The sequence below is a fragment of the Trichosurus vulpecula genome, chromosome 1 (genome assembly GCF_011100635.1).
Source record: "Trichosurus vulpecula isolate mTriVul1 chromosome 1, mTriVul1.pri, whole genome shotgun sequence".
Classification (NCBI taxonomy): domain Eukaryota; kingdom Metazoa; phylum Chordata; class Mammalia; order Diprotodontia; family Phalangeridae; genus Trichosurus; species Trichosurus vulpecula.
Genome location: NC_050573.1, coordinates 443,926,091 through 443,952,372, shown reverse-complemented (window position 1 = coordinate 443,952,372; position 26,282 = coordinate 443,926,091). Strand labels below are relative to the sequence as shown.

Below are 26,282 nucleotides of genomic sequence, written 5' to 3'. Positions count from 1 at the left end.
TCCTCTCCAAGGATAAGTTTTCTGCATATTTTCAGGTGTCTTTTGTGATTTGCCAAATCAGAGACTATTGGTCATTGGTGAATATCATTTCTCCAATAATTATTCCTATTTGCTTGGATTTCTGGGCCTGCCTTTCAATACCCTGTTATGTTTCTAAAAAAGACCCCTTTAGTACACCTAGTGTCTTTTACTGTTGATTGTAAAGTGTGGTAGGGCTTTTGAAAGAATTGCATTGTAAGGCTGTGCTGTTGTGTTGTGTTTTTTCAAAGAAGGCTGTAATTAAACTCTATTGTAAGCCATAGTCCTTGTTCACCCGACCAAGTAAAACAGTAATATGATAGGTGTTTTGAATAGATGCAGATTAGATACCCTTGTGGACTCTGAAAGATTGTGATCTTTTTATGCAATTTGTTTTCCATAAAAAATACAAAACCATTCCGCAACAGGTCAGGACAATTCTGCCTGTAGATAATTAATTCACTCAGCAACCAGGAACTTGACTAAAACAAGCTGTTCTTCCTTTTTTAGGAAATGGAATTTCATTTAAATTTTCTCAGTCACGTTAGACTTTTTTTTTTTTTTTTTTTGCTTTTCAGATCGTTTTCCTGTACTTTATTCTGAAACTATTGTATGGTGAATTTTTCTTGGCATGCTACAGCCTATTAATTTTATATACACATGTATAGACACACATGTGTTAACACTTATGTATGTACATACATATATGTGCATAAGAAAGCACACATATGTACATAGACATATAAATATATTTATCTATTCTCATCGGAAACTAGGGTTTCTTTAGGGTACCACAATCAGAATTAAACTATTCTGATACGTGGTGTTTTTAAAGCAAATAATTTTGAGTATAGGATTACAAAGCAAAATAGTACATGCTCTGTTTTTACATTGGCGAAATGCTTTGTTTTAGAGATTAAATAGCTGCGTGTCTGTTGGAAAGCGAAATCTTGAATCGAATTTTGTTTTTTCACCCTATGGGTTCAGTTATACTTGGTATAAAATTTTGTATCCTTTTGAATAGATCTATGTATGCTGATGTTAGTAAATCACAATTAAAATAATAATGCTTCTATCCTCCCACTTTGGTTCCCCCCCCCCAAAAAAAAGCCAAAGTATTTTGAGGGATGAGGAAATCTCTCTGAATACTAGTTTGTGCTTGGTTCAGGCAGGCATCCAGATGCTCAGATGCCTCGCAGAACTATAGGCTTAAGTTTTGGAGGCTCTCCAGAAACGTGTGACCCTTTCCACCTCCAGGTTTCCCTTTCCCTGACACTCCCGTAGGCCCTCACAGTCTTCTCCCACTCTCTAAGCCCTACTTGTATTGTGTTTTGTCTTCTTGGGTTAGGGAGTGTCCAGAAGACACAAAGTCTTTTAGTGTTTCTTCTAGGGGCCATCTAAAAGGCTAATGCATTTCTTTCCTTTTTTTTTTAAATGCGTAGTTTAATTTTTGTTACTAGCCTCTCTCTATCTCTCTCTACAAAAAGAGAAGTTATCTTAATGACATTTTATTAGAAAAGAGAGATTTTTATAGTCATTTCTAGAATGTCTATGAATTTTCCCGGATAGTGGCTTCTGTTCTAATATTCTTCACCTTTTTTGTGTTATGGACCATTTTGATGAAATATGTGGACCTATTCTCATGATAATATTTTTAAATGTATAAGATTGCAAAGGAAATTAATTACATTGAAATCTAGTTATCAAAAATTTTTTTAAAAGTCCATAGGGCTCCTCCAGGTTAAGAATCCTGAGTGTTCTGTATTCATCAGATCCAACAGTGGAGAAGGTATGAGGGAACCTTTAGTAGTTCAAAGAAAAAGAACTTTTATCATGGGTGTGGTTCTTGGAAATTATATGGGAAACAAAAAGCATGGAAGGGAGTGATAATTCATTTGATGACCTTGCAAGCACTTAAGATGCTTAGAAAAGTCCTGTTAGGGTCCAGTAGAGTGCAAAAGTTTGCCAGTGCCATCACCAAATATCAGTTATCAGGAACCTTCATGTTCATCATGGTATTGAACCTACAGTATAAATAGTAGACAAAAAATGTATTTGCCATCCAGGAGATTTCAGACTAAGGAATGGAAAAAAAAAGTGTCATGCATTCACAAAGATAGTTGTTGTTGTTCTTGTGTGTGTGTGTATGCATATACATGTTTATGAATACATTTTGCCAATTAAAAATATTGTTTTTAGAAGAGGATATGCTACATGCACTTGAGGGCGTGCTACATGCAATTATTTAATATAATATATAATATATGATATATTTTTACTTGAGAACATTTTGTTGTTGTTTCTCCAAGTCAGAGTTTCTGATTTGTTTTGTTCACTTTCCAGGGGCAGATGATAGTGTATGCAAAGTTTGACAAAAATGTCTACCTCCCTAAAGATGCTGAATTTTATTTCATTTACAATGGATCTCATCAAAGACATGTGACATTTGCACAACGAATCGGAGATAATGTTCTCCAATCTAGCATTCCAGGTAAACATTTATTCCATAAATACCCAATTGGGAAATATGTCTGTAGACTTTTTTTTGTTGTGGTTGTTGTTATACAGCATTTTAAACAGGAAGCAAACTAGAAGCAAAAGAAAACACTGTGTCCTGAGTGAGGGGCAGGTATAGCTTTGGGAAAACCAGCTTGCTTTCAAGCACTTTGGGGCTTTTTCTGTTAGTTGCCATAGCACCTGAGATCAAACACTATACCAGAATTAAATTTTTTGTAGTAGTGCCAAAATGATGCAACAAAAGAAATGCTTTCTCTTCAGGGCCTCATGCCAGAGATGACCTAAGACAAGACTATGAAATAGATAGTTTGTCTTTAGTGACCTCCTATCTTTCCTTTTAGCAGCTCCTTCCCACCGCACCCCCCCCCACTCCATCAAATGCTGACCCTTAGTTGCCCAGGGCTTTCCACTGTAACACCTTAGTTGAGTTTACCCTCTCCAGATAGGCTAACATGCTTTTGAACTTTCTTTCTCCTCTCCCTGCTTTCCATCACATTACATGTGGCCTGTGTCCCATTCTTCGTGGCCCTGTTTTCCCCTTTTCAAGGTGACAGCTAGTTAGTTAATCTGAGAATTTAATCCATTCTCATGTGCAAGCTTCTAAGGTGACATTTTTTTTTTTTGGCATTTTAAGAGGACAAGTAGTGATTTAGGTATCCGTTGGAGAAAAGGCAGATGTAGACTTGAGACAAGAAAAAACTTCCTAAAAAAACCCAAACTTCCTACCTTGGGAGGTAGGGGGATGTGTACCCTAAGCATACAAAGACTTACCCTGGCAGAATGGGCAGATGAGAACAATTTGTCCCAATGGCCATAAGGACAGCTGAAGCAGGTGCTGTGGAGCACTTAGAGGTTGATCAGGCACTGAAGGTGTCAAGGTCATCCACTGCATCCTGGGCCATCACCAGTTTTCTTGACTGTTGTCTTGCCAGTGGACTTTGGTGACTTTTGAAGAGAGAGTGAGGCTGATGACTTTGAGAAACTCTGCCTCTCTTAAATCCAATTTACGTGCAAATCAAGACATTGCCCGTGATGTTATTGGTCCTTTTTGAAAATGACAGATGAACAACAGCCTTCCAGCAGAAGACGGAAGCTCACTTGTGAGGAATGTGGTAGAGGGCATTCTTGAATAGTGATGGGTTGGACTAGGTCAGCCAGTCAACGAGGAATTACTAAGCTCCCACTATATGCCAGGCTTGTACCCTCTGTGTTCCTTTCTAACTTGAGATTTGGTGGTTCTATGATTTTTTGGACCAGGGAGCGGGGACTTTCCTCAGCTCTTTAAATCACACTATATAGGTGGTCACCTTTTTAGTCTATAAACCAGACTGACTCACCTTCTGCAAACAAGTTCATTGCCAGATTTTTGGTCAACCTGTGGTTCCTGGGAGGAGAGTAGAATATAAATATGGCATTGTATGATGACTTTGGCCGTTGTGAAGAGATACATAGGAAGCTTACAAGCTTTTTGAGTCTAGCCAGTGACCTGAAACTTGTTATTTGATTCCTTTAATAACTTAGGATTTGTTTTTGTTTGTAACTAAAAACAACTTTTAACTCTTCCCTGTCTGGCTTCAGAGCTCCTTAAGGGAATGAAGAGCAACTAAATAGATAGGTAACTCCAAAATGATCCTTTCTCTGTACTCTGCTGGCTTCTCCCCTTGCTTCTGCTTTCTTTGTTCCCTGCCTCCTCTTGTCCTTCTCTCCTTTTTATCCTCTCCCCCACAACATCTTTAGTTTCCTTTCTGCTCTGGTGTCTTACCTAAAGTCTCCTAATCATCTTCTTTGAGAAAGAAAACAAAATGTCAGCAAGTTATCAAAAATTGGGAATTTTTGTTTCATTTTTGTGATGGAGCTTTTCTCCCTCTTTCCTCCTCCTCCTCCCTCTCAAGTCTGTGCTTTAGGAGAGACATCATTGATTATACTGAAAACTTTCCGAGAGCAGAGACCATTTTCTATCTCTCTGTTGATCCCACGTGTGCAATGGGTGGCTATCACATTTCTCAGGCTGTTTGCTATGTGCTGTACATGATACCTGCTTTCTAGGAGGAACAACCTTCCAAAAAGATGACATGAGCAACTGGGTCACATCCTCCTCTAATGATTTCATGCAATATTATTCTCTGGAGTCATTTGTTAGGGCTCTTAGGGTGTCATTCACTTAACCTTTCGTGAGTAAACCCTAGATAGAGGTGGTGTTGAAGTTCTTTAGAATTCATTTGTATATTTGAGAGTCTTCCTGATGGCTTTGGAGGATATAGTGAGGCTGGTGACTTTGCACAGCCCTCCCTCACTTAAATCCAGTTCACTTGCAGGTCATAGCATCACCTCCCTGATGTCATGGTCCTTTTTGAGAATGAAGGACAAACAACATTTGCCCAGAGTTTTCTCACTTCTCCTTTGCTGGAGGGAAAAGGGAGTCCTATAGAGGTCAACTGATGAAGTTTATTTCTTATCCTTGCCCTCACTGTCAATTATTTTCTAGAAATTCTGCTGTGTCTGAATGTTTTGCCAAGTGGCTAAAAGTTAAGAAGAGAGGCAGCCTAGTGTAGAGAAAAGAATACTGAATCTGGAGTCATGGGGTGTAGATTCGAATCCTATCTCAGATATTTAAATTACTACTTTTTTGAGCTTAACAAGTTACAGACCCCCTGGCCTCCATTTCCTCATTTGTAAAATGAATGTTTCAGCCAAGATATTCACAGAGGGCTGCTGGAGCTCTCTACTCTATTGCCCTTAAAAAAATTACTTAGCTGCTAGGCAGATGTAGTTTTACCCTGGAGAAATGACATGTAGGGGTGAATGAAGGTAGTTAGAAAATGTAGGAAGGAAAATATTCTTCATAGGGATTCTACTATTACAAAAAGCAGAAAGACTAAGGAGAGAAAACTTGGAGATGGGGTAGGAGAGCCACATTCTTTATTCAGTTAATTGAAGGGCTCTCATGAAGAAACTGGTTTAGGTTTGTTTTACTTGGCCTTAGGGGGTAGAAGTAAGAACAATGGTTAGAAATGACAGAGGCAGGTTTTATTTTAATATAAGGAAAAACTTTCTAACAATTAGAGCTGTTACAAAATGAAATAGGTTCCTTCATGAGGTAGTGTGTCCTGTCACTGGAAATCTTCAAGCAAAAGCTGAATGACAGCTGGTTTTTGTTTTATTTATTTAATTTTTAATTTATGGAATAAAACAAGCATTTCCATAACATAGTATTTATCATGTACAACTTGCTATTCCTTTTAAACCTATAATTATCATGCCAATTTCTTTTTCCTCCCTCTTTTCCCCTCCCTCTCTGCCCTAAACATGGCTACCCTTACACACATACATATATGTAAAATCACACTATATATATACTTTTATTGATCAGTCCTTTCTCTGGATGCAGATAGCATCTTCCTTCCTATGTCCTGTCCTTTGTAGTTAATTTGGGTGTTTGTGACATTTATAATACTTAAATGAGATGTTATAGTAGGAGATCCCTGTTCAGGCATAGGCAGAGGTATCCTGATCACTGAGGTCCCATCCAATTTGGGATTCTGTGACCTTATGAAGATACTTTGCAATTACAGAGAGTTCGTGTCAGGAATGGCAGATAAATGACAGCACCTACACATGCCTCCTTCCTCTTTCTTAATGTTCAACCTCAGTTTGGGTGAGAAAGGAGCAGTTTCTAGAGAAATTTCATAAAGGAAAACCTAATTTATTTGTTTATTTTTCTATAAGTGACTTAAATTTCCACATAAAGATAACAAGAAAATGTGTGAATGTTAATTGCACTCAGTAACACATGGTAGACACATAAGTAACAAAGGCATTTATTCATTTATTCTGATGGACATTTCTAATTGGAATCATGATGTGATGATGGTCGTATGTGTGTTTTTAAACATTAATTGAATGAATTCCAAATATCTGTTCAAAATAGTAACACTGATAGAGTAATATTTAATGAAGACTGCACTTAAGTCCTGAAAAGCAATTGTATCAAAATCAAATAGAAATGGACCCCTATCAGCCACATGTTGACTTAGAAAACCACAAATTAATATTATCTATGTTGTATTGTATTTATATATATTTTGTTAAACATTTCCCAATTATATTTTAATCTGATTCTCAAGAGGGTCCATGGACCAGGAAAGTCTATGACTCCTCTGCAAAAAAAATAATAATTTAAAAACCAGGAAGAACTCAAAGGAGACACCATTTTAAATTTGGCCTTACCAGCTCTGCCAAACTCATTAACAACAGTCAGAAAGATAGCACTAAATTCCCAGCCTGCCCTCCTTTCTTCCACTACAGTCCCCTGGAGCTGTTCTGAGGACATTGTCTGCCTTTGTAATAGAGCTGGGTGCTCAGATGCACTCACTGGAACTTTAGAAAGGTCATGTAATTTCAGATACATTCTTAAGATATCTTCTTAAATAATAATTGAGTTTTCCTTATAGAAGAGGAAAACGTCATTCTTACAGCTTCTCAAAGATTTAAGGTACATTAACTCTTTTTTTTTTTTCGCATTTTAGGCCATGGATTTGAGGAAATGGTGTTGGTGTCCACATGTCTGTATTCGGAAGGTTACTCCCCAGTAACCATGGGCTGTTGTTCTATCATATACATGGACAATGTTGTTTGCAGGCTGTCACGTTCTCTCGTTAGCCAAGTTGGTTCTTTCACTTGTAGCAGTCATCAGACTCTACTTGATCAATTTGGTCTCAAGGTAAAAGAGCTTCGAGCTTTGGATGAAGACCTTGTATTGGCTATGGCTCACTTGGAGTTGCCGCTTGGATGGAATATCTTGGGAAATTCTTCAGGAGAAGGTAAGTTTTCACTGAAAGAATATTTGTCTCTCTAAGCACGGTTCAAGATGTGCCAAAACCATAACAGAATCATAGAATTTGAAAGCTGGAAAAGAATTCAAGGGCCATCTAGTCTAATGCCAACCCCAAAGTAATCACCATTATGGCATACCTGATTGGTGAGATGGCGCAGTGGATGAGGTACTACTATAGTTGGATAAACTAGACGCCATCCCAGAAAGATCAGGTGTGAAACAAGGGTGTCACTGTCACCAATATTATTCCATATTTTATTGTAAATCCCAGCAGGAGCAATAGGAGAAGGAAAAGAAATAGAAGGAATCAAAATACGAAGACGTTAATCCAAATCCAGCCCCAGACAATTAAATATTAGCTATGTAATCCTGGACAAGTCATCTGTCTGTCTCAGTAAAATGGAGGTAATAAAAGCATCTACCTCCCAGGGTTGTTGTAAGTATGAAATGAGATAATATTTGTAAATGTGCTTTGCAAACCTTCAAGCGCTATATAAATGCTAGCTGTTATGATGATTATTAAATGGTAATTCAGACTGTGTACCCAAAGTGAGAACCTGAAAAGGCCTCAGCCTAAAAGGCCCAGGGTCTCCCATTGCATCCTGGGCCGTCTTCAGTCGTTCTGGTGAATAGCAGGCCACTGGACCCAGATGGATCTGGAGGAGAAAGTGAGGCTGGTGACCTTGCACAGCCCTCCCTCCCTCAAATCAAAGTCACCTGCAAGTCATGTCATCATTTCCCTGATGTCATGGTCTTCTTTGAGAACGAAGGACAAACACAACAACAACAAAGAGCTTCAATGAAGGGTAACCTACTACCACCCTACTCAGCCCATTCCACTTTTGCGCAGCTCTAATCGTTAGGAATTGTTTTTCTTATGTCAAGCATAAATTTGCCTTTGCAATTTTTACCCATTCTTGTTGATTCTGGCCCTCGGGGTCTAACAAAATGAATCATTCTAGTCCGTCCACATGATAGCCCTTCAAATATGTGAATACAATTGTCCTGTATCCCCTGAGTCTTCTAAACCTCAGGATCCCCAGTTCATTCAATCAGTCCTCATGGCATAGACTCCTGGCACTCACCATCCTGGTTGTCCTCCACTGCATGCTTTCCAGTTTCTCAATTGCTTCCTTAAACTATGGCACACAGAACTGAATGTAGTACTCCAACTGTGATCTGACTGGAGAAGACTAAAGAGGGAGTCTTGCCTTCTTCTTCCTGGAAATTCTCTCTTTCTTAACACCATCTATGATCTTCAACATTTTGGGCTGCCACATCACACTGCTGGCTCATATTGAACCTGATGTTCACTAAAGGCATAGATCTTTTTTTTTTTAAAAAAATAAGTTTTATCAACATCTTGTTTTTACATTACCCGCATTTACAGATTAACCCCTCTTCATAAGAGGTCTCTTGTAACAAAATAAAACATCTAAGCAAAACTAGTAACGCAATGACCTCATCTTAAAGTGCATGCGACATTTCACATCTGTGGCAATCCTCCCACCTCTCTATTTAAAAAAAAATTTTAACAAACTTATTTTCTACCTCTCCCATCCCCCACTCCTTTGGGTGAAAAAAGAAAAGAAAAACAGATTTCTTGTACCAAATGTGCATTGTCAAGCAAAACCAATTCTCTCACTGATTTTATGCAAGTTAAAATCTTATTCTACTTATTCACTTTAAATCTGCTACATCACTATCGTGTATAGCATATTTTATTGGACCATCATGAGTGGTCATTGTATCATTCTAGTTCTTATAGCTTTCATAGTTATTTGTTTTTACAGGGTTGTTATTGAGTTAATTATTCTCCTAGTTCTCTGATTTCATTCTTTATCAGTTTATAAAGATCTGCAAAATTGTGGCTTTTTATAACATTGATGTTAAAGTGGAATTGTCTTTTTCTTTTTTGGAGCGGGGAAGGCAGGGCAATTGGGGTTAAGTGACTTGCCCAAGGTCACGCAGCTAATCAGTGTGTCAAGTGTTTGAGCTCACCTTTGAACTCAGGTCCTCCTGACTGCACGGCTGGTGCTCTACTCACCTCACTGCCCCCAGTGGTTTTTTTTTTAAAGTGGAACTCTTCTGATTCTGCTTAATACATTCTGCATCAGTTCATATAAATCTTTTCATGTCTTTTTAAAATTGTCTATTTCCTTATTAAAGTATTCCATCACATTTATATACCACAACTTATTTAGTGATTTCCCCATTGTCAGATATTTTCTTAGTTTCCAGTTTTATTGCCACCACAAAAAGTTGCTATAAATATTTTTACACATAAAGGATCTTTTCCTCTTTCTTTGATCTTATTTAGGTATAAAGCTAATATTAGTATAACTGGGTCAAAGGGCATGCACTGTTTAGTAACTTTTTGTCTAGGAATGTGAACAGCAAGTTCTCAAGGGAAGAAACCCAGGATATCTATAGCCATTTGAAAAAAAAATACTCCAAATAACTCCCAGAGCAATGCACATTAAAGCAACTCTGAGATTTGACTTCATACCCATCAGAGTGGCAAAGATAACAAAAAAGGAAACAAATCAATGATGGAAGGACTATGGAAAAACAGACACTATAGGTGGCCTCATGAATGGGTACAACCATTCTGGAAACCAATTTATTATTATACACAAAAAGTTGTGATATATTAGTATGGCAGAATATCATTTTGAGTAAATATATTATTTCAAAGAGATGTAGAAAGACTTATGTGAACAGGAAATCTTTTATGTATTTTTTTTTGTGCTAGCTTCTTTCTTTTTAGTTTTTGGATATATTCAGTATATTTTCATTTATACTAAGATATGGATGAAATTAATCATTCTCAGTTAGTAGAATTATACTTAACCAGTCCCTTTGCCTGCATAGACCTGTGATTTGTCGTGGCCATTATAATTTATAATCTAACTTGCCCATAGCTGTGAGCTATTCAGTGATGAGTAAAACATGGCCCCTGCAACAAAGTAATTTATAATCGAATAAGAGAGAGAAAGGCTATGCAAATAAGTATAATTCCAGACAGAATATAATAAGTATCATAGGAAGGAAACAAGCAAAAAATTATTTCAGAATTGAAAATGAACTCTTATGTTCATCTACCCCAGCTGAACCACTAGCTGAAGGATGAAACTCTTCAACAGTATCCTCCCCATCCAGGCTCTGTTTGAACATTTAAATAGTCAAGTCAACAGGCATTTATTAAGCACCTACTTTGTTGGGAGGAGTATGTGTGTGTTGGGTGTGGGGAGGAAGAGAGACAATGTAAAAAAACTATATGCAAACAACTATTTTCAAGCAATATGTAGTCAAGATGAATTGGAGATAATCCAAAAGAAGGTGCTAGTTTTAAGGGAGACCAGGAAAGGTTTCCTATAGAAGGTAGGATTTTAGTTGGGATTTGAATAAACCTGGTAGGTAGAAATGAGGAGGGAGCAAAAAGTCAAAGTATGGGAGTCAGCCAATGAAAATGCAAGGAATGGGAAAATTGAGTGTTTTTTTGTGAGGAAGAGAAAGGAGGCTAATGCCACTGGATGATGGAGAAGATGTAAGAAGACTGCTTTAATGTGATGTGTATATGGGAAGAGGTTGGGACAGGTTTTAAAAGCCAACAGAGAATTTTGTATTTGATCTTGGAGACAATATGGAGTCACTTTAATTTACTGAATGGGGGAATGACATGGTCAGAGGTTTACTTCAGGAAACTCGCTTTGGTAGCTGAGTGCAGGATGGACTTGGGTGGGGAGAAGTTTGAGGCAGGGAGGCCAACAAACAGGACATTGAAGTAGTCCAGGCATGAGGTGGTGAATACCTTTACCAGGCTGATGGCAATGTCCAGGGAGAGAGAGGGGCATTTACGTGAAGGCTGAATTTGCAGGACTTGACAATACATTGGATATGGGGAGTGAGAGAGAGCGTAGTCAAGGATAAGACATAAATTGAATGGTCGGGTCCCTGGGAGGATGGTGGTGCCCTTAACAATAATTGGGAAGGGTTTTGGGGGAAAGACAAGTTGAATTTTGGTCAGGTTGACTTTAAGATGTCTATGGGACATCTCTAGTTCCACATGTCCGGTAGGGAGTGGGCAGTCATTCTGAATCAGCTGTTAGTATACAATTAGAATGCTGACTCATAAAAATAAAGATCAAAACAACACCAGATTAGAATAATCAAAATAGGAAAAACATGTGGCATGCAATTAAACAACTCTAACCTGACCTATTTTAATAAGTTATTGATACTTAGAAATGGATAAAGGAGAAGAAATAGATATAAACCATCACCATGCTTATGAAAATTTAGCTGATGTAAAGTTCCCATAATGAGGAGGCCAAAAGACCCTAGAAACTGCAAATATTTCATCTAGTCAGCTGGAGAAAGTTGACAGCCAGAGCAAGGCTAGTTTAGAATATAAACTTACTTATAAAAATGTATAGAGGATGATGGTGGTAGATTATGAATAGTGCTCATAATGAAACAGTGAAAAGTGTTGGAGCTAGAAAACAGTTTTCAGAAAGTTTGGCATTAGACCAATTCAAACCAAATCACTCCAAGAATATTGAAGGAGGACGACAAAGGTAAAAAACGGAAAAATGTGTTAACATTTCTAGAACACGTCTTCCATGTCACCGACAGTAAAGCTATTATATTTGGAGTCAGCATCAAAGTTTCTAATGTGCTATATGAGGAAGTAGGAAAGATACTTAAAAAAAAAGAAATGAGAAAAGCAGTAAGTCCAGACCTAGAGGAGGTCTGTGGTGGATATGACACAGTTTTAAGTATATTGAGGAATTGATTCTCAAGATATTGGGAAGAACTGATGTTATCAAACAAATAGAAAACATCACAAATATGTTTTGGTCTTCTTTGTCACCAAAGAAAGAATCCAAAGTCTGAGACTGAATCTGGGTGTGCTTTCGTTGCCTGGCCATATTCCCAACCAACTAACTTGACCCTTGAGTTTTTCAGTGGGGTATGACTGCTTGTAGACTAAGGAGTTTTATGTTCCACGTTTGGGGGGGAGGTGCCAGCTCTGTCACCCCAGCACTCCTCCTTCCCCAAGAACCCCCAGCCCGAACTGGGCTTAGATCTTCAGCAGGTTCTTCACTCCTGCTCTGATCCGCCACTTAATTCCTCCCACCAGGTGGGCCTGGGGCCAGAAGCAGCAGCAACTGTAGCTGCCCCGCCTCCGCTGCCCCCGGAGCTGGAAGCGGAACCGCGAACTCCTTCCACTCCCGCAGCTTTTCCCACTAACCTTCTCCGCAGTCTTTGGTGTTTGTGGGTTGAGGGGGTCTGGTAACTGCCGCAGCTCACATATTCAGGGAGCTAGGGGCCCCATCCGCCCGACTCCAAGTTTGCTTGTTTCACGCCGCTCAGGCTGGGCTCTGCTCCACTCTGTTCCCAGCTCCCAGCTCCCAGCTCCATGTGGAATAGACCTCACCCAGAGACCATCCAGGCTGTCCTGGGCTGGAGCCCTGCTTCCCTCTGCTGTTCTGTGGGTTCTGCCGTTCTAGAATTGGTTCAGAGCCTTTTTTTATAGGTTTTTGGAGGGACTCGGTACGGAGCTCATTCTAGTCCCTGCTTACCAGCCGCCACCTTCAACACCACAAATATGAATACTTTTGAAAAGTATGCTTGAGAGGACATCATTAACAATTAGATTGATTGATAAAACATTTATTAAGCACTTACCATGTGCCTGGCCATGTGCTGACCAGTGAGGATACAAATACGAGAAAACAAGGCAGTTATTCCTACCCTCAAGGAGCTTACATTTTAATGAGGGAAGACAGCTTATAAAGGGGAACTGAAAAGTTGGGGGAGAGAAAGGTAGGGAACCTGCACAGCACCAATGTGGAAGCCAGAGGGGAAGGAGTCCTGAGAAAGACTCCAGATGTAAGTGAGCTGAAGCATAGCTAAGATCCTTCCTAAAATAATAGTCCCAGGGAAGAAGTCACCAATCAGGAGAGGTTTATCCAAGGCAGCAATGCAGCAGGCAAAATCCTGAGACCTAAAGTTACAGCCAGCTTCTGGCTCCGAGTGTAGTAGGCACATTGGACTCTTTCTCACTCACTCTGCCCCTTCCTCATCCTTTCCTACAACTCTCTCTCTCTCTCTCTCTCTTTCTCTCTCTCTCTCTCCCTCACCCCTTTCCTCCCTCCCTCTCTTCCTCCCTCCCTCTCTTTCTCTCATCTTTGCAAAAGCCTTATGAGAATAGTCTGCAAATATAATGAAGGCATCCTTGACGAAGGCATTAGAATTCAGTAGGATATTCTATGCCAGAATACATCTTCATGGTTACACAGGTGAGAGATGAAGAGAATATAAGATCCTGTTATGCTTGTCGTTTGCTATTTAAAACAGCATTAATTTGGTAAAGGAAAAAGCACCATTTAAGATTCTCCCCTAATATAATGTCTCCTAATGCTCTGATGATTAATTGATTAATATCAGACAAGGCTTAACAGAGGGACACATGCCTTCCCAAGGTATTTTCCACTGTCATGGAAACTCTGTGTTTACCACAAAGTTAAAATGCATGAAGAATTCCTATAAATTGCAAGGTGCCCCTATTTTTAGATAATGTTATCCTATTTGCATCAAGCTCCAAAACATTTAAGAGCCTCCTAAATTAGAATAGCAACCATTCAAAAATTCATCTTAACTATCTACACATAAAAAAACCACCAACCCAAGTAGATGAAGCATGCCTATTATTCAGACAATGCTATGCATTTGGATGGAATTTCTGAATAATCGATTTCTAAATAGTCAAAAATATGATCTCCCAGAGGTCAGTGGAAAGAGAGCTTTGCTATAAAATGTAGAGGGAGATGGGTTGGTTATATGGTAGGAGCAAAGATAACATCTGGACAACCAACATGGTACATAGGTACCTATATAAATTATTAGACTTTTAAAAAGACCTACTGGATAGTGGGTAGACCTTGAGTTGAGGACTTACGGAAGGCTACGTGCTTAAAAGTCATACAAAAAGAGGTGATAGGAACAGATTGTTATTTGCACCATTGGAGAAGGTATGGATCTTCATGAACTCAGAAGTTGAAATATATTTATATATATATATATATATATATATATATATATATATATATATATATATATATATATGTGTGTGTGTGTGTGTGTGTATATACACACATATATATGTATACATATATATTTGTGTAAGAAACATGCTATGCAGGTCTACTTACACAATAAATTATTGAATTACGTGTAAGTGAATCTATCTATCTATCTATAAATCTATCTATCAATATCAGGGTCCCTGTACTTTCAGATTTCCTTGTAGGCATATTACATTATCCTGGCTGAACTGAATTAGGTTGCATTCTAAAAAGACATAAGGTGAAAATCCTTTACAATGTTACTTTTGAGCAATGGGGTTAATATTGATACTATTAGCTGGAACAGCTGTCAAGTTTTTCCCACACTTTCTTATTATTTTTCAGGGGATATGATTTTGATCTACAGCGTATCCAAATCCATATAATAATCTCTCTATCCCTTAGGATTTTGTTGTATCTATATGTTTTGGTCCAAGTCTGGAATGTGGCCAATTCGCAGATAATCATGTCTTAATTTTAATTTATTTTTAATCCATCAAGACATCATTGATATACATTTTAATCCATCAAGACATTGACATTATGTTTGAAAGTTCATGAGAGGCAGATTTAGGTTAAACATGAAGAATAACTTTCTAATAGAGTTATTCCAAAGTATTAGACTTTGTTGTTTTGGGAGCTGTATTTCCCCTCTACTTAGAGGTCTTTAAGACTGAGTGACTGCACATTGGAAATCTTATAGAGATAAGTCAATTCCTGGATCAATTAATTTGTCTTAAAATTACTTTGAGGTCACCCTTTGCACTGCTTGCCTTGGCATCAGAATTTCTAGTTATGGCTCTGAGAGAATATTTTCTGGGTGACAGGAGAAGCTGAGTTCTATTCCCACTTTTGCCTCTAACTTGCTATATGGCCTTAACTATATTATTTAATTTCTTTCCACTTCTTTTTCCTCATCTGCGGAATTAAGTGATGTACTCGTTAATTTTTAAGGACCTTTAAACTCTAACAACTTATACTCCATTGTTTCAACATTACATTATAGTTATCCAATTTTTTCTTTAAAAGGCTTTCATTCCAAGAAGTTAAAAATATTTTAGGTGCTCAATACATTTATTGTCTAGTTTTTATATTGAAGATTACATTTGTTTTTTTGAGGCAGATAGGCAACAAACATCTACACATAAACCAAGGCATGTAGAACCTGCCACAGAGGACCAGAATTTGTCAGTGGTAGGACTCACAAATGAAAAACAGGCTAGGTATGGGGGTGCATGCCCCCAGCTACTGAGATGACTAAGACTGTGCATCTCTTGAGCTTGGAAGTTCTGAGCTGCAAGGGATTATGCACTAAACTTGGTATTAGTATGATGAGCTCCTGGAAGCAGGTTGCCTAAGGAGAGGAGAACCTGCCTATGTCAGAAACAGAGCAGGTCAAAGCTTCTATGCCAATCACGGTGGGATTGGATTGTGAAGTAGTTCATGTACTTCCAGCTTGGTGAGAAAGGGAGACCCAACCTTTAAAACTAACCAACCAATCAACCAACCAACCAACCAACTAACCAACCAACCAACCAACAAAAGACAAATGGAAATTAGATGTCTTGCGTCATAATTCGTCATTTCTTTGAATGTTATCTACTGTTTGAGAGTTCCTCCGCACTATTCTGATCAGGAAAATGATTATTACTTTTGTCAGTTTCTTCTCACATCCTTTGGGTATCTGTTGGTACTCAATACAAGGTAATACGAATGAATAAAGACTATTTCTGGGAAAAGAGAGATTATTCCTAAAGACTTACTGCAAAATCTGAATGGTACTTCATTTGGTGTCATATTAAAATTCACATCTACTCTTTTTATCAGTTTTGTCAGGAAGGCATCAGATATTGGAGAGCTGCCAGAAACCCAGGGAAGATGGGGTTCTGTGACATAAAGGAAAGCAGAACTTTCTTCCCCAGGCTCTGGATCGAAGAGATCATTACTCACAAATGAAACTTAATTATAGACTGTAGGAAAGGAAATAACCTATGTCTTTATTTAATTTTGTGCTATAAGTAAAATTGGATTTCTATTTCATAAAAATGACATCAATCCTCTCTCTGCAGCAGCTTTGCAGTAGAGGCTGTCCCAGGAATCCAGAGCCCTCAGATTTGAACTGGGCTTTTCAACAACATTGTGATTATTTGTGATGCTTTACAGTAAATATGCCTTTGGCTTTCAAAAATTGAAATTCTTCCTGTTCTGCAGTCCTGTGTTCCTTTTATTTATTTAGAAAGCTCAAGTAAAAAGAATTCTAGTATATCTTATTTTGATTATTCTAGGAGACTTTTTGATTTGGAAAAAAAAATCTCCTCTTTTTCTTAAGGAACCCAAATCTGGGTTTTATTTTTGCTCCTAGGGGCTCTAGGAGAGACTGTAGGTAGCAGACTTGTGTTATTGGCCTTTTAATGAGAAAACTGAAATTTGAACCCTAGAATTAAGGTGCCAGCTAAACTGAGAATTCCTGGCAAGCCAGGTGAGCCCCAGATAGAGAGCTGGTATAGTAGCCAATGGGCAAACTGGGATGTGAAGAGGGAAAACCCTCTGAATTAAAAAAAAAAACAAGCAAATAAACAAACCATACCCCAATTAGACAACTACAAATATGATAAGATTTTTGCTGTTTTACACACATCATTCTATAATATTACACATATGTATTCATTTTGGAGAGTTAAGATTGTGTTTCTAAACTAGATGCTTGAGAGTTAGGGTTATGTATAATGCAATAGTGGCAAACTCAAATAGAAACAGGCTAATTTCTACATAGATTAATCTCTACTAATCTCTAATTAATAATCTGTACAAACTAATCTCTACATAAGGATCCACACTACCACACGTGTTGACTTGGTTTAAAAATGTAATGTTATCTCTGTTTTATGTTGTTAAAAATTTCAATTATTTATTTATTTACTTGTTCGGTTTTTTTTTTGTCAATATTTCCAAATTACATTTTGATCTGCTCCAGGCCACCTAAGCTATGGTCTGACACCTCTGTTTTAATTGCAGGGATGAGTTAGCTGCATTCAATTTCTACCTCTGATATATCCTTGATATGACCAAGGTCATGTCTCTTAACATTCAGTGCCTCAGTCATCTCTCTAAGACATAAAATTGCAGAGAGGCTGCTGATCAGCATTGGTAGAAGGAATTTTCTCTCTGGAAGTGCCCTACACCAATGAAATCACAGACAAAAACAAACTATATACTTAATATCGAACAGATTCATTCCTAAACTGCCATTAAGTCAAAGTTCTTTCCGGGTGTGTTATATGTCTGGTGGTGGTGGGATTGTTTAAGGAAGCAACAATATTCAACTTGACTTTGCAGGGTATACTGATCTGTATCTGACAGGGGACCCAGCTTGGTATTATTAGATATTATTTAATTGCTTATTTGAATGATGGGATTATGAACACACTCATTAAATTTTCAGATTGCTGTGTTGAATATGCTTGTAAATTGCCCAGAACATGACTTGTGAAATTAGAGAAATCATCAAGAAAGTAGGGGATAAAATTCAGCAGAGATAAGGGCAAAGTAATGTCCTAAGGGAGGAAAATGAATTCTAGTTTAGTGATAGAAAAGACAATATAGCTGACTTGCTACAAGTACTAGCGATGAGGTTCTCTGCGTTAAATGAGTTAAATGCGTCAGAAACGGGACACCATTGCTAGTAAGTCAAAGTTTGAATGGACCAGGTCCAGTCTTTGGAGGACTTTTCCTGCACGTCTTTCTCAGCTCTGGTTCTAGCCACGTGCTTTACTCAGCTCTTCAGTCTCTTTTTTAAAAAGTCAAGTTTAAGGCTTTAACTCAGGTGTATAAGTAGCCATATTCAATCAATTATCCTTAATGTAGCAATAAAGGGGGCAAAGAAATGTCCTGGGGCCTCTTAAGAGCTTACCTTGTCAAAGGATTAGCACCTTGTTAAGGAGACAGAGGGATTCAAGAGAGCGGTATCTGGTTCCTCCTGGGTACACTCTTTATATATTATAATTATAGCACCTGGGGCAACAATGTACACACTGGGGCTCCAGATATAAAGATCTACCCTAGGTTTGAGGTATTTTACTATGTGGGTGAGTGCTCCCTCAAAACCATCCATCATTATCTTTCCCAGATGGTTTCACTTTTATCAGCCAGCCAGAGAACACATAAGTTCAAGCAAAAAGACAATCATTCAAGCATTTTATCCAATAAAATGACAAGAAAAGCTCCCCATGTGCACATATTGGGTATACTCTCTCCCTCTATCATGTCATCAGTGGGGAAGGCCATATGTTCAGAAAACATACATGACCAGGGAACATACATGGAGGTCACACATGTGGCCAGAGTAACATGCTACTACCAAGTTGTTGTCCTCTGGGGATGCCACTACTCTTGTCTTTGTGCTCACCCCATTAATTAACTTGTTAAGTCTTAATCAGTGAATGAGCGTTGCCTCAGTCAAACTCAGACCTGTTAAATATCTTAGTTTGAAAAGGCTAAGGTCCCCTACTGCACCCTGGGCCTTCTTCTGTTGTCCTGATCTATATCTGGCCATTGGACCCAGATGGCTCTGGAGGACAGAGTGCGGCTGAAGACTTGGCACAACCCTCGCTCATTTAAATCCAATTCACTTTCATGTCATGGCATCATATCCCTGATGTCATGGTCCTCTTTGAGATTGAAGGACAAACAACAGCGACAACATCTTATCTCCACTTTCAACTGTACATCGTGGTGTCTTGATTGGGCATCAAGTCTCCACTCTTTTTCACTTTTTCTTTGCTGGGCATTGCTATTGGTGTCACGGTCATCAAGCTGCTCTTTGCTACCATCTGCTGGACTTTACCTCTTAAAGGTCATTTACTTCTCTATTTTCCAGTCTTCTGCTGTACAGCGTCTAGAAAGCTTCTCTCTGATGAGCCAAGGCCGATATTCCTGTAGCTATAGCTCAGGCTGTGAGACAACACACCTAGCCAGGGGAGGTAACACAAACCAGAAGAATGCTTCAGCCTAAGATTAAATCTATACTCTTGCCTGCCTTTGTTTGATGTTGAATCAGAGATCCTGGGTCTGAGACAACTATGTGACTTGGGGTTAGGAAATTCTTTGTAAAGCTCATTAAATTCTTGATTGTTAGCCTTTGTTTCTTAAACCCATTTCAGGAACTCTGTAGTCTTCCCCACCCTGCAATCCCATAGAGGCTATGTTGGCTGAGGCCCCAAGATTAGCCTCAGTCCCAGTATCCTCTTTGATTAGTATGCAAATGACATTCAGCAAAGTTGGCAGGTTCCACTTTCCTGCCTGTCTAGGGCATATTTACCACCTACAAACATCCTGACACAATACTTATATATCTTCCTGGTCTCCCTACCTAACATTATGGCAAGTTATGATTGGGAAGAAACCCTCAGATTTGGTAAGGCCTCTTTAAGAATATTTTTTATCATTCTGTGTTCTATAGCTGAAGAGGGTGAAAATGAAGAGTTCTCAAAAAAAAGGTTAAAAGGAATAGGAGTTTTCCAGAAACTGACTGCTAAGACCATGTTCTGGTTGGGTAGAATTCACAGACTAAATAGCAGTTTTATTACTACTCCTTACCTACTATGAAGATAGTTCAATTGAGAATTGAAAGTCTATTAGAAAAACTCTGTATTAATTGCTGGTTCCCTGTGACATTTCTATTTGAGCTTCAAGCCATAAACCTGGAACCATTACCTTCCTTCCAGGGAGCAGCAATTTTTGAAAGAGGAAAGTACCAGTTTATCTATCTTTGTCTTGAATGAAGTAGAGATATCACTTACAAGTAAGAAGTAAGATTTGCTTAACACCTAAAGTAGCATTGACCTGGCTCAGATTTTTATCACTTGAACAGACTCCACTGGCAGTCGAATTGAGACAGAAGGTAAAAGAAGGCTTAACATTGCCTTCTGTGCACTTTCTGTTCCTTATCTGTGTTCCAGACCTTATTAACCAGTGGACATATTAAATTATAATATTTACTGGCTAGCCCACAGACTATGTTAAATGTCATCTTTGTTTTTCTAACCTACCGCTTCATTTCTTCATTTAATCTAAATGCAGTCAGACACTTACTTGCTAGACAGCAAGCTTGAAACCTCACCATTTGAAACACCACGGGGATAGGAATTTTACAGAAGACAGACTTGTTATGGAACACAATTATTTGTTAGCTTTTAAGAGGTTGGAACTGAATTAATGAGTTATGGGAAAAGAATGACTCAGATTTTGTGTGTTTCTGTTGAAACCTTAACATTTTCCCAGCAGCTGTGGGCCTTTTAGTGACCATGTTCTACAATTTTAAAGGCTGAGATATGATCTTACTGGTCAAGGCAATCCCTCTTCCCTCCCCCATCCCCTTTACCTCGACATTGTAAGCTGGTGTTATGTTCCTTCAGCTGCTAGGGTTGCAAATTGTAGGGTGTTAGGGCATTTCTGAACTTAACCCCTTTTTCAATGAAGCCTATAAAGCCTAACTATTGCATTTTTCTCTATGTTTTGGAGGTTAAAACAAAGCCTTCTTTTTTGTGTCTCTATTCCTATACCCTTGAGGCACCTAGGTGGTACAGTGGATAGACCTCTGGTTCTATCCAAAAGACCAGGTCCAAAAGACCTGGGCAAGGCCAAATATCTCCACTTGGAATTTTTTTAAGTTGAAGTCTTGATTACTTTGTACAATATTAAAATTTTTGGCTATTCTTTCTTTGGAAGTCATCTTAGTGATTTATGAAATCCAAAAATGAGGTGGTCATTCCACAATGTTTTGGGAGAGTTTCTGGGAAAAGTTTCAATGCATGTGCATTGGCCAATTAGAGGGAAGCAGCCAAAATTTCTTTTAGTGAAAACTAGTTAAGAGTTGGAACTTGGATGCTTATTGATTGAGTTTTCTGGTCATTTTAATTTCTTCATCTTACTCATTTTCTATGTTATTTAATGATTGTGACAGTGGTAAAAGAATTATCATGCTGCTGCTGCTAAGTTATTGTTCATAATAACATTATTATAATAATATATAACATATCACAACATTATTATAACATTATATAAAGCTATAATTTGTCATATTATGATATATTACTATGATAGAAATACTAATTTATCATATCATCGTTATTATTATTCATGTTTACATGGCATTTTAAGCTTCACAAAAGCAGTGAGGAAGCCTATATAACCTATAGCTTATTCCTACAAAGCTGCCAGTGACCCCAGCATGAAACTCTGACTCCTAGTCTTTGGCTGGCTCCTATTTAATGGAGCCTATGGCTCACTGAGGTACTTTGTTGTTGTTCTTGAATTAAAAATTCTTGCTTCAGAATGGAAAGAGTTATTTTTTAGAAGTCAAGAAAACTCTTATGTCTTTTTTCCTGCTCAGTATAATAAAAACAGATTATGTAGTACCAAGTATGCTCATGTCTCACAAGTGAAACCAGTTCCTCCAGGATTATTTTGTAGGGGTAGGCAAGGATGGCAGCTATGCTTAGCTCACTTGTTACTATGTTGTTATTCAGTCATGTCCTACTCTTCATGACCCCATGGACCATGCCAACACTGTCCATGAGATTTTTTTGGCAAAGATACTGGAGTGATTTGCTATTTCCTTCTCCTATGGATTAAGGCAATTAGAGGTTAAGTGACTTGTCCAGGGTCACACAGCTAATAAGCGTCTGAGACTGGTTTTGAACTCAGATCTTTCTGACTCTAGGCCCAGCACTCCATTCATTGAGCCACCTAGCTCCTGTTATTAAGTTAGAAGAGCAGGAAAAAATGTCTTTGAAAATGTTAAAGTAAGACAAATAAACTTACATAAAACTTGGAAGGGGAACTGGTATGACTACTGGTATTATGGTATCATAATGTCTGGAGTGCTGCTGAAATCATAGGTCTCAGTCTGTTTTGTTTTAATTGGCACATCTGGCCTCTCCACATTGATTTAATTACAATGACAGTATTTACATTGCCTTGTAGGCAGGCAGCTAGAATGGTGCTTTTAAATGATTTAAATGTAGTGGACACCTATCTTAATATTTGTTGATAACATTCCAAATAGTCAAAAAATAATGGAAGCATAAAGGGCTGATTGATAACAAGTGAACCTGTGACCATTATATTTTTCAAATTTTATTTTTTTAAATTAATGAGTATTTATTTTCTCTCCCTCTTTCTGTTTTCCTTCCCCAGTGGGAGAAAGTTAAAACAAAATCCTTATATCAAATATGCATAATCAAGAAAAAGCATTCTCGTATTGGCCATATCCAAAACATACATGATGTGTCTCATTATGCTTCTTAAGATCATCACTTCTCTGTCAGAAGCATGTTTGTCACCTCTAGAACTGTAGTTGGTCATTATATTAAGTCTTTCAAAGTTGTTTATTTTTACAGTGTTGTTATAGTATAAATTGTTCTCCTGGTTTTGTTCACTTACTCCGTATTAATGCATACATACCTTCTCATGTCTTCTAAAGTCTGTCTCCTAAAACTATCCTTTTCATAATTTCTTACAGCACAATATGATTCCTTTACATTCTTATGCTATATTTTGTTGATGGGCACCTACTAATTTTCCAGTTCTTTGTCACAAGAAAAAGGAACTGTGATCTGGAAATATCAAAGTCATTATAGCATGTTAGCATAATACTTCAAAATATCCTAGAATACAGAAAAAGAAAAGTTGAATTGTCATCTTTGAATTTGGATCTAGATTTTTCAATGTTTTGATAGCATGCTTTTAAGAATGAGACTATTCCTTAAGGTATGAAAACAAATAACCAGTTTGTATCAAAAGAAACTCCTTAATGTATGAGAATTTTTGTATCTAATTTAGAAATCCAAGATGATTTTGTCTTCTTCTCCTCCTCTTACTCCTTCTCTTGGCAATTGAAGTTAAGTGACTTCCCTGGAGTCATATAGCTAGTGAGTGTCTGAGCCCTTATTTGAACTCTGGTCCTCCTGATTTCAGGGCTGGTGCTCTATCCACTGCACCACTTAGTTGCCCCAAATATATTTTTAATTAAAATAATTTTTTTAGTGGTCTAGTCACATCATGAGAAACAAACAGCAAGAAGGTTTTTCCCTGCAGAGAGGAGGTGTCAGGGCATAGAAGTGTATATAAAGGGTTGTAGGGACCTTTTATTTTAACTAGAACCTTCAGACTCTGACTCTTTGAGATAGCACCGAGACAGAAGATGTCTTGCTGAAGTGGGTCAGTTATACACCCCTGACAGACGACTCTGCTCTGGGACTCGGGATTCACATTTCCCTTGCTCCTGAAATATGCTTTTTATTTTCCCTCTTTCAAAGCTTGGCTTAAATTTTATCTGCATGAGGTCCTTTCTGATCCCCTTAGCCACCAGTATCTCCCTCTCAAAATCACAATTGACTTTATTTATTTTGTATATATTTATACATTTTCACGTTTCCTCCAAATGAATGCAAGCTTCTTTTCAGTGGTTTCAGTCATGCCCTACTCTTTTCTCTGTGATGCAGCATGTTTTAGGATGATAGGGTAGGCTTTCTGTGGGAGAGCAAGAGACGATGTGAGTTGTATGTTATTGGGAAGGAGAGTAGTGGTATGGTAGACAGGTTACTAGACTTGGAAGCAGGAAGTTGTTGTTCAGTTGTGTATGACTTTTCATGACCCCATTTGGGGTTTTCTGGCAAAAAACTGGTTGAACTGATTTGCCATTTCCTTTTCCAGCTCATTTTACAAATGAGGAAACTGAGGCAAACAGGACTAAGTGACTTTCCAAGGGTCACACAATTAGTAAGTGTCTGAGGCTGTATTTGAACTCATATAGATGAGTCTTCTTGATTCCAAGACCAGTGGTCTATCCACTGCACCACCTGGATGCCCATTTCTTGAGGGAAAGGACTGTCTAATTTTTGTCCTTTTATCTTCAGAATCTAGTACAGAACATGGTCCATAGCAGGTGTTTAGTAAGCACTTGTTAGTTGATTAATTAACTGTGATATTCCATGATTTGCAGCTATGTGTAGCATTGTCAAAAGGTTATTGGTGTTAAAGAGAGGTCTATATTTTGGAGAATGGCTTGGAATTGTTGAAAGTGCTTTGCAGTTTTCCAAACACAATCCAGTATTCTAAACTTCTAATTCAATTTTGCACTGATCTCATTGTCCATGAATAGGGTCCTATGACATCTAAATTATCTGTATCTATCTACACACATATATACATATATTTTGTATATTTGTGGATGGACCATCTCTATGGTCATTCTGTCCAATTTTATATCATAGTTTGGACGTAGGCTTTCTTCATCCATTTGATTTTTCTTAATATGTGGAAAATTGGACAGAACTTTTTAGTGGTTAGAGATCACATTTGGGAAACTCTATACTGTTCTGGGACTTGAGGCAATCAGGACAGTTTCATGGGAAAACAAGAACATTTGGGACATCTCATGTATATGTATATATATATATATACACACATACATATATATGCAGAGAGACATAGAAGAAAAGAAAGAAAGAAGAAGAAGAGAAGGAGGAGAGGGAGAGGGGGAAGAGAGAGAGAGAGAGAGAGAGAGAGAGAGAGAGAGAGAGAGAGAGAGAGAGAGAGAGAGAGAGAGAGAGATTGAGAGAGAGCGCATTCTCCGTTCTCTGCTATAGTCTTTGGCACAGAGTAATCAGCACTTAATGCTGATTTATTCGACCATTTGTGATAGCACAATACCTTTATGTCTACCTCTTTTATGCCTCGCTTGGTATTATAATCAAAGAGACAGATCTCTCTCTCTCTCTCTCTTGTCATGTCTTTTGTGTAGTCTTATATAGTGTTCACATATACATGGGAGACACCATTTTGATTCTCTAAGGCTAAATTTATACAACTGAATAAAATTTTTTGAAAAAAAAATCTATAGTAAGCACAATGAGATCTTATATTTGTACCTTTTGTTCTTGTTGTTATTGTGCCCAACTCTTCATAACCCTTTTTGGGGTGTTCTTGGCAAAGATACTGGAGTGGTTTGCCCCTTCCTTCTCCAGCTCATTTTACAGATGAGGAAACTGAGGCAAACAGAGGTAAGCAACTTGCCCAGGGTCACACAGCTAGTGTCTGAGGCTGAACTTGAACTCAGGAAGATGAGTCTTCCTGATTCCAGGTTGATATACTACGTTGCTTCCTAGCTGCACTCTTTTACCTTTTAGTCCAATGTATGATGATGGAGCTTAATCAACAGGTCTTTAGTTCCTTCTATGTTCCAGTCACTATGTTAGGTACTGGGGATGCAAAGACAAAAAGGTGGTTTGCTGAATAATATTCTTTGTAAAAAGCTTCCTTGTTTTGTTCTCATAGCTTCATCAAAAAAGCCCTTGAAATTGAATAAATTACATTCATAAAGATTTTTATAGAGATAAGAAAGTGGGCTGAAATATTGGTGATTTTTGATGTAATACTTCCTGTTACCCTCAGATAGGTCTCTCTCCTCTCCATGGCATATATCTTTAATGATATCATTACTATCATGTCATCATATTCAAGTGATTCTTTCCAAACCAATAATCATTGGCAGAGGTCAAATCTTAGGAAGGAGCACCAATCTCCCCACAATTAAATAGCCCAGTTAGCTACTAAAGCCACTGCTCCATCACAATGTGACATAGTGATTCAATGATATTAATAAATGAATAGCAGTGCTTCCATTATAACTTACAAATAATAGCATAATAGTTACAGTAAGACAATTACTCTGGCCAGAAGAGCTTCAGTAGGAAAAAAACAAAAGAAAAACTTTTTTT

General features: G+C 38.0%; 1 protein-coding gene across 3 annotated transcripts in view; it reads left to right on the top strand.

Annotated features, from left to right (window-relative positions):
- Positions 1-26,282, top strand: part of ARHGEF28 (Rho guanine nucleotide exchange factor 28) — a 276,929-nt gene that overhangs the window by 21,033 nt on the left and 229,614 nt on the right. For all 3 annotated transcript variants that reach the window (XM_036763762.1, XM_036763753.1, XM_036763746.1), the window contains exons 2-3: positions 2,362-2,509; positions 7,062-7,355. In XM_036763762.1, the coding sequence (XP_036619657.1) occupies positions 2,368-2,509; positions 7,062-7,355 (436 nt within the window). In that variant the 5' untranslated portion in view covers positions 2,362-2,367. The remainder of the gene's footprint in view (positions 1-2,361; positions 2,510-7,061; positions 7,356-26,282) is intronic.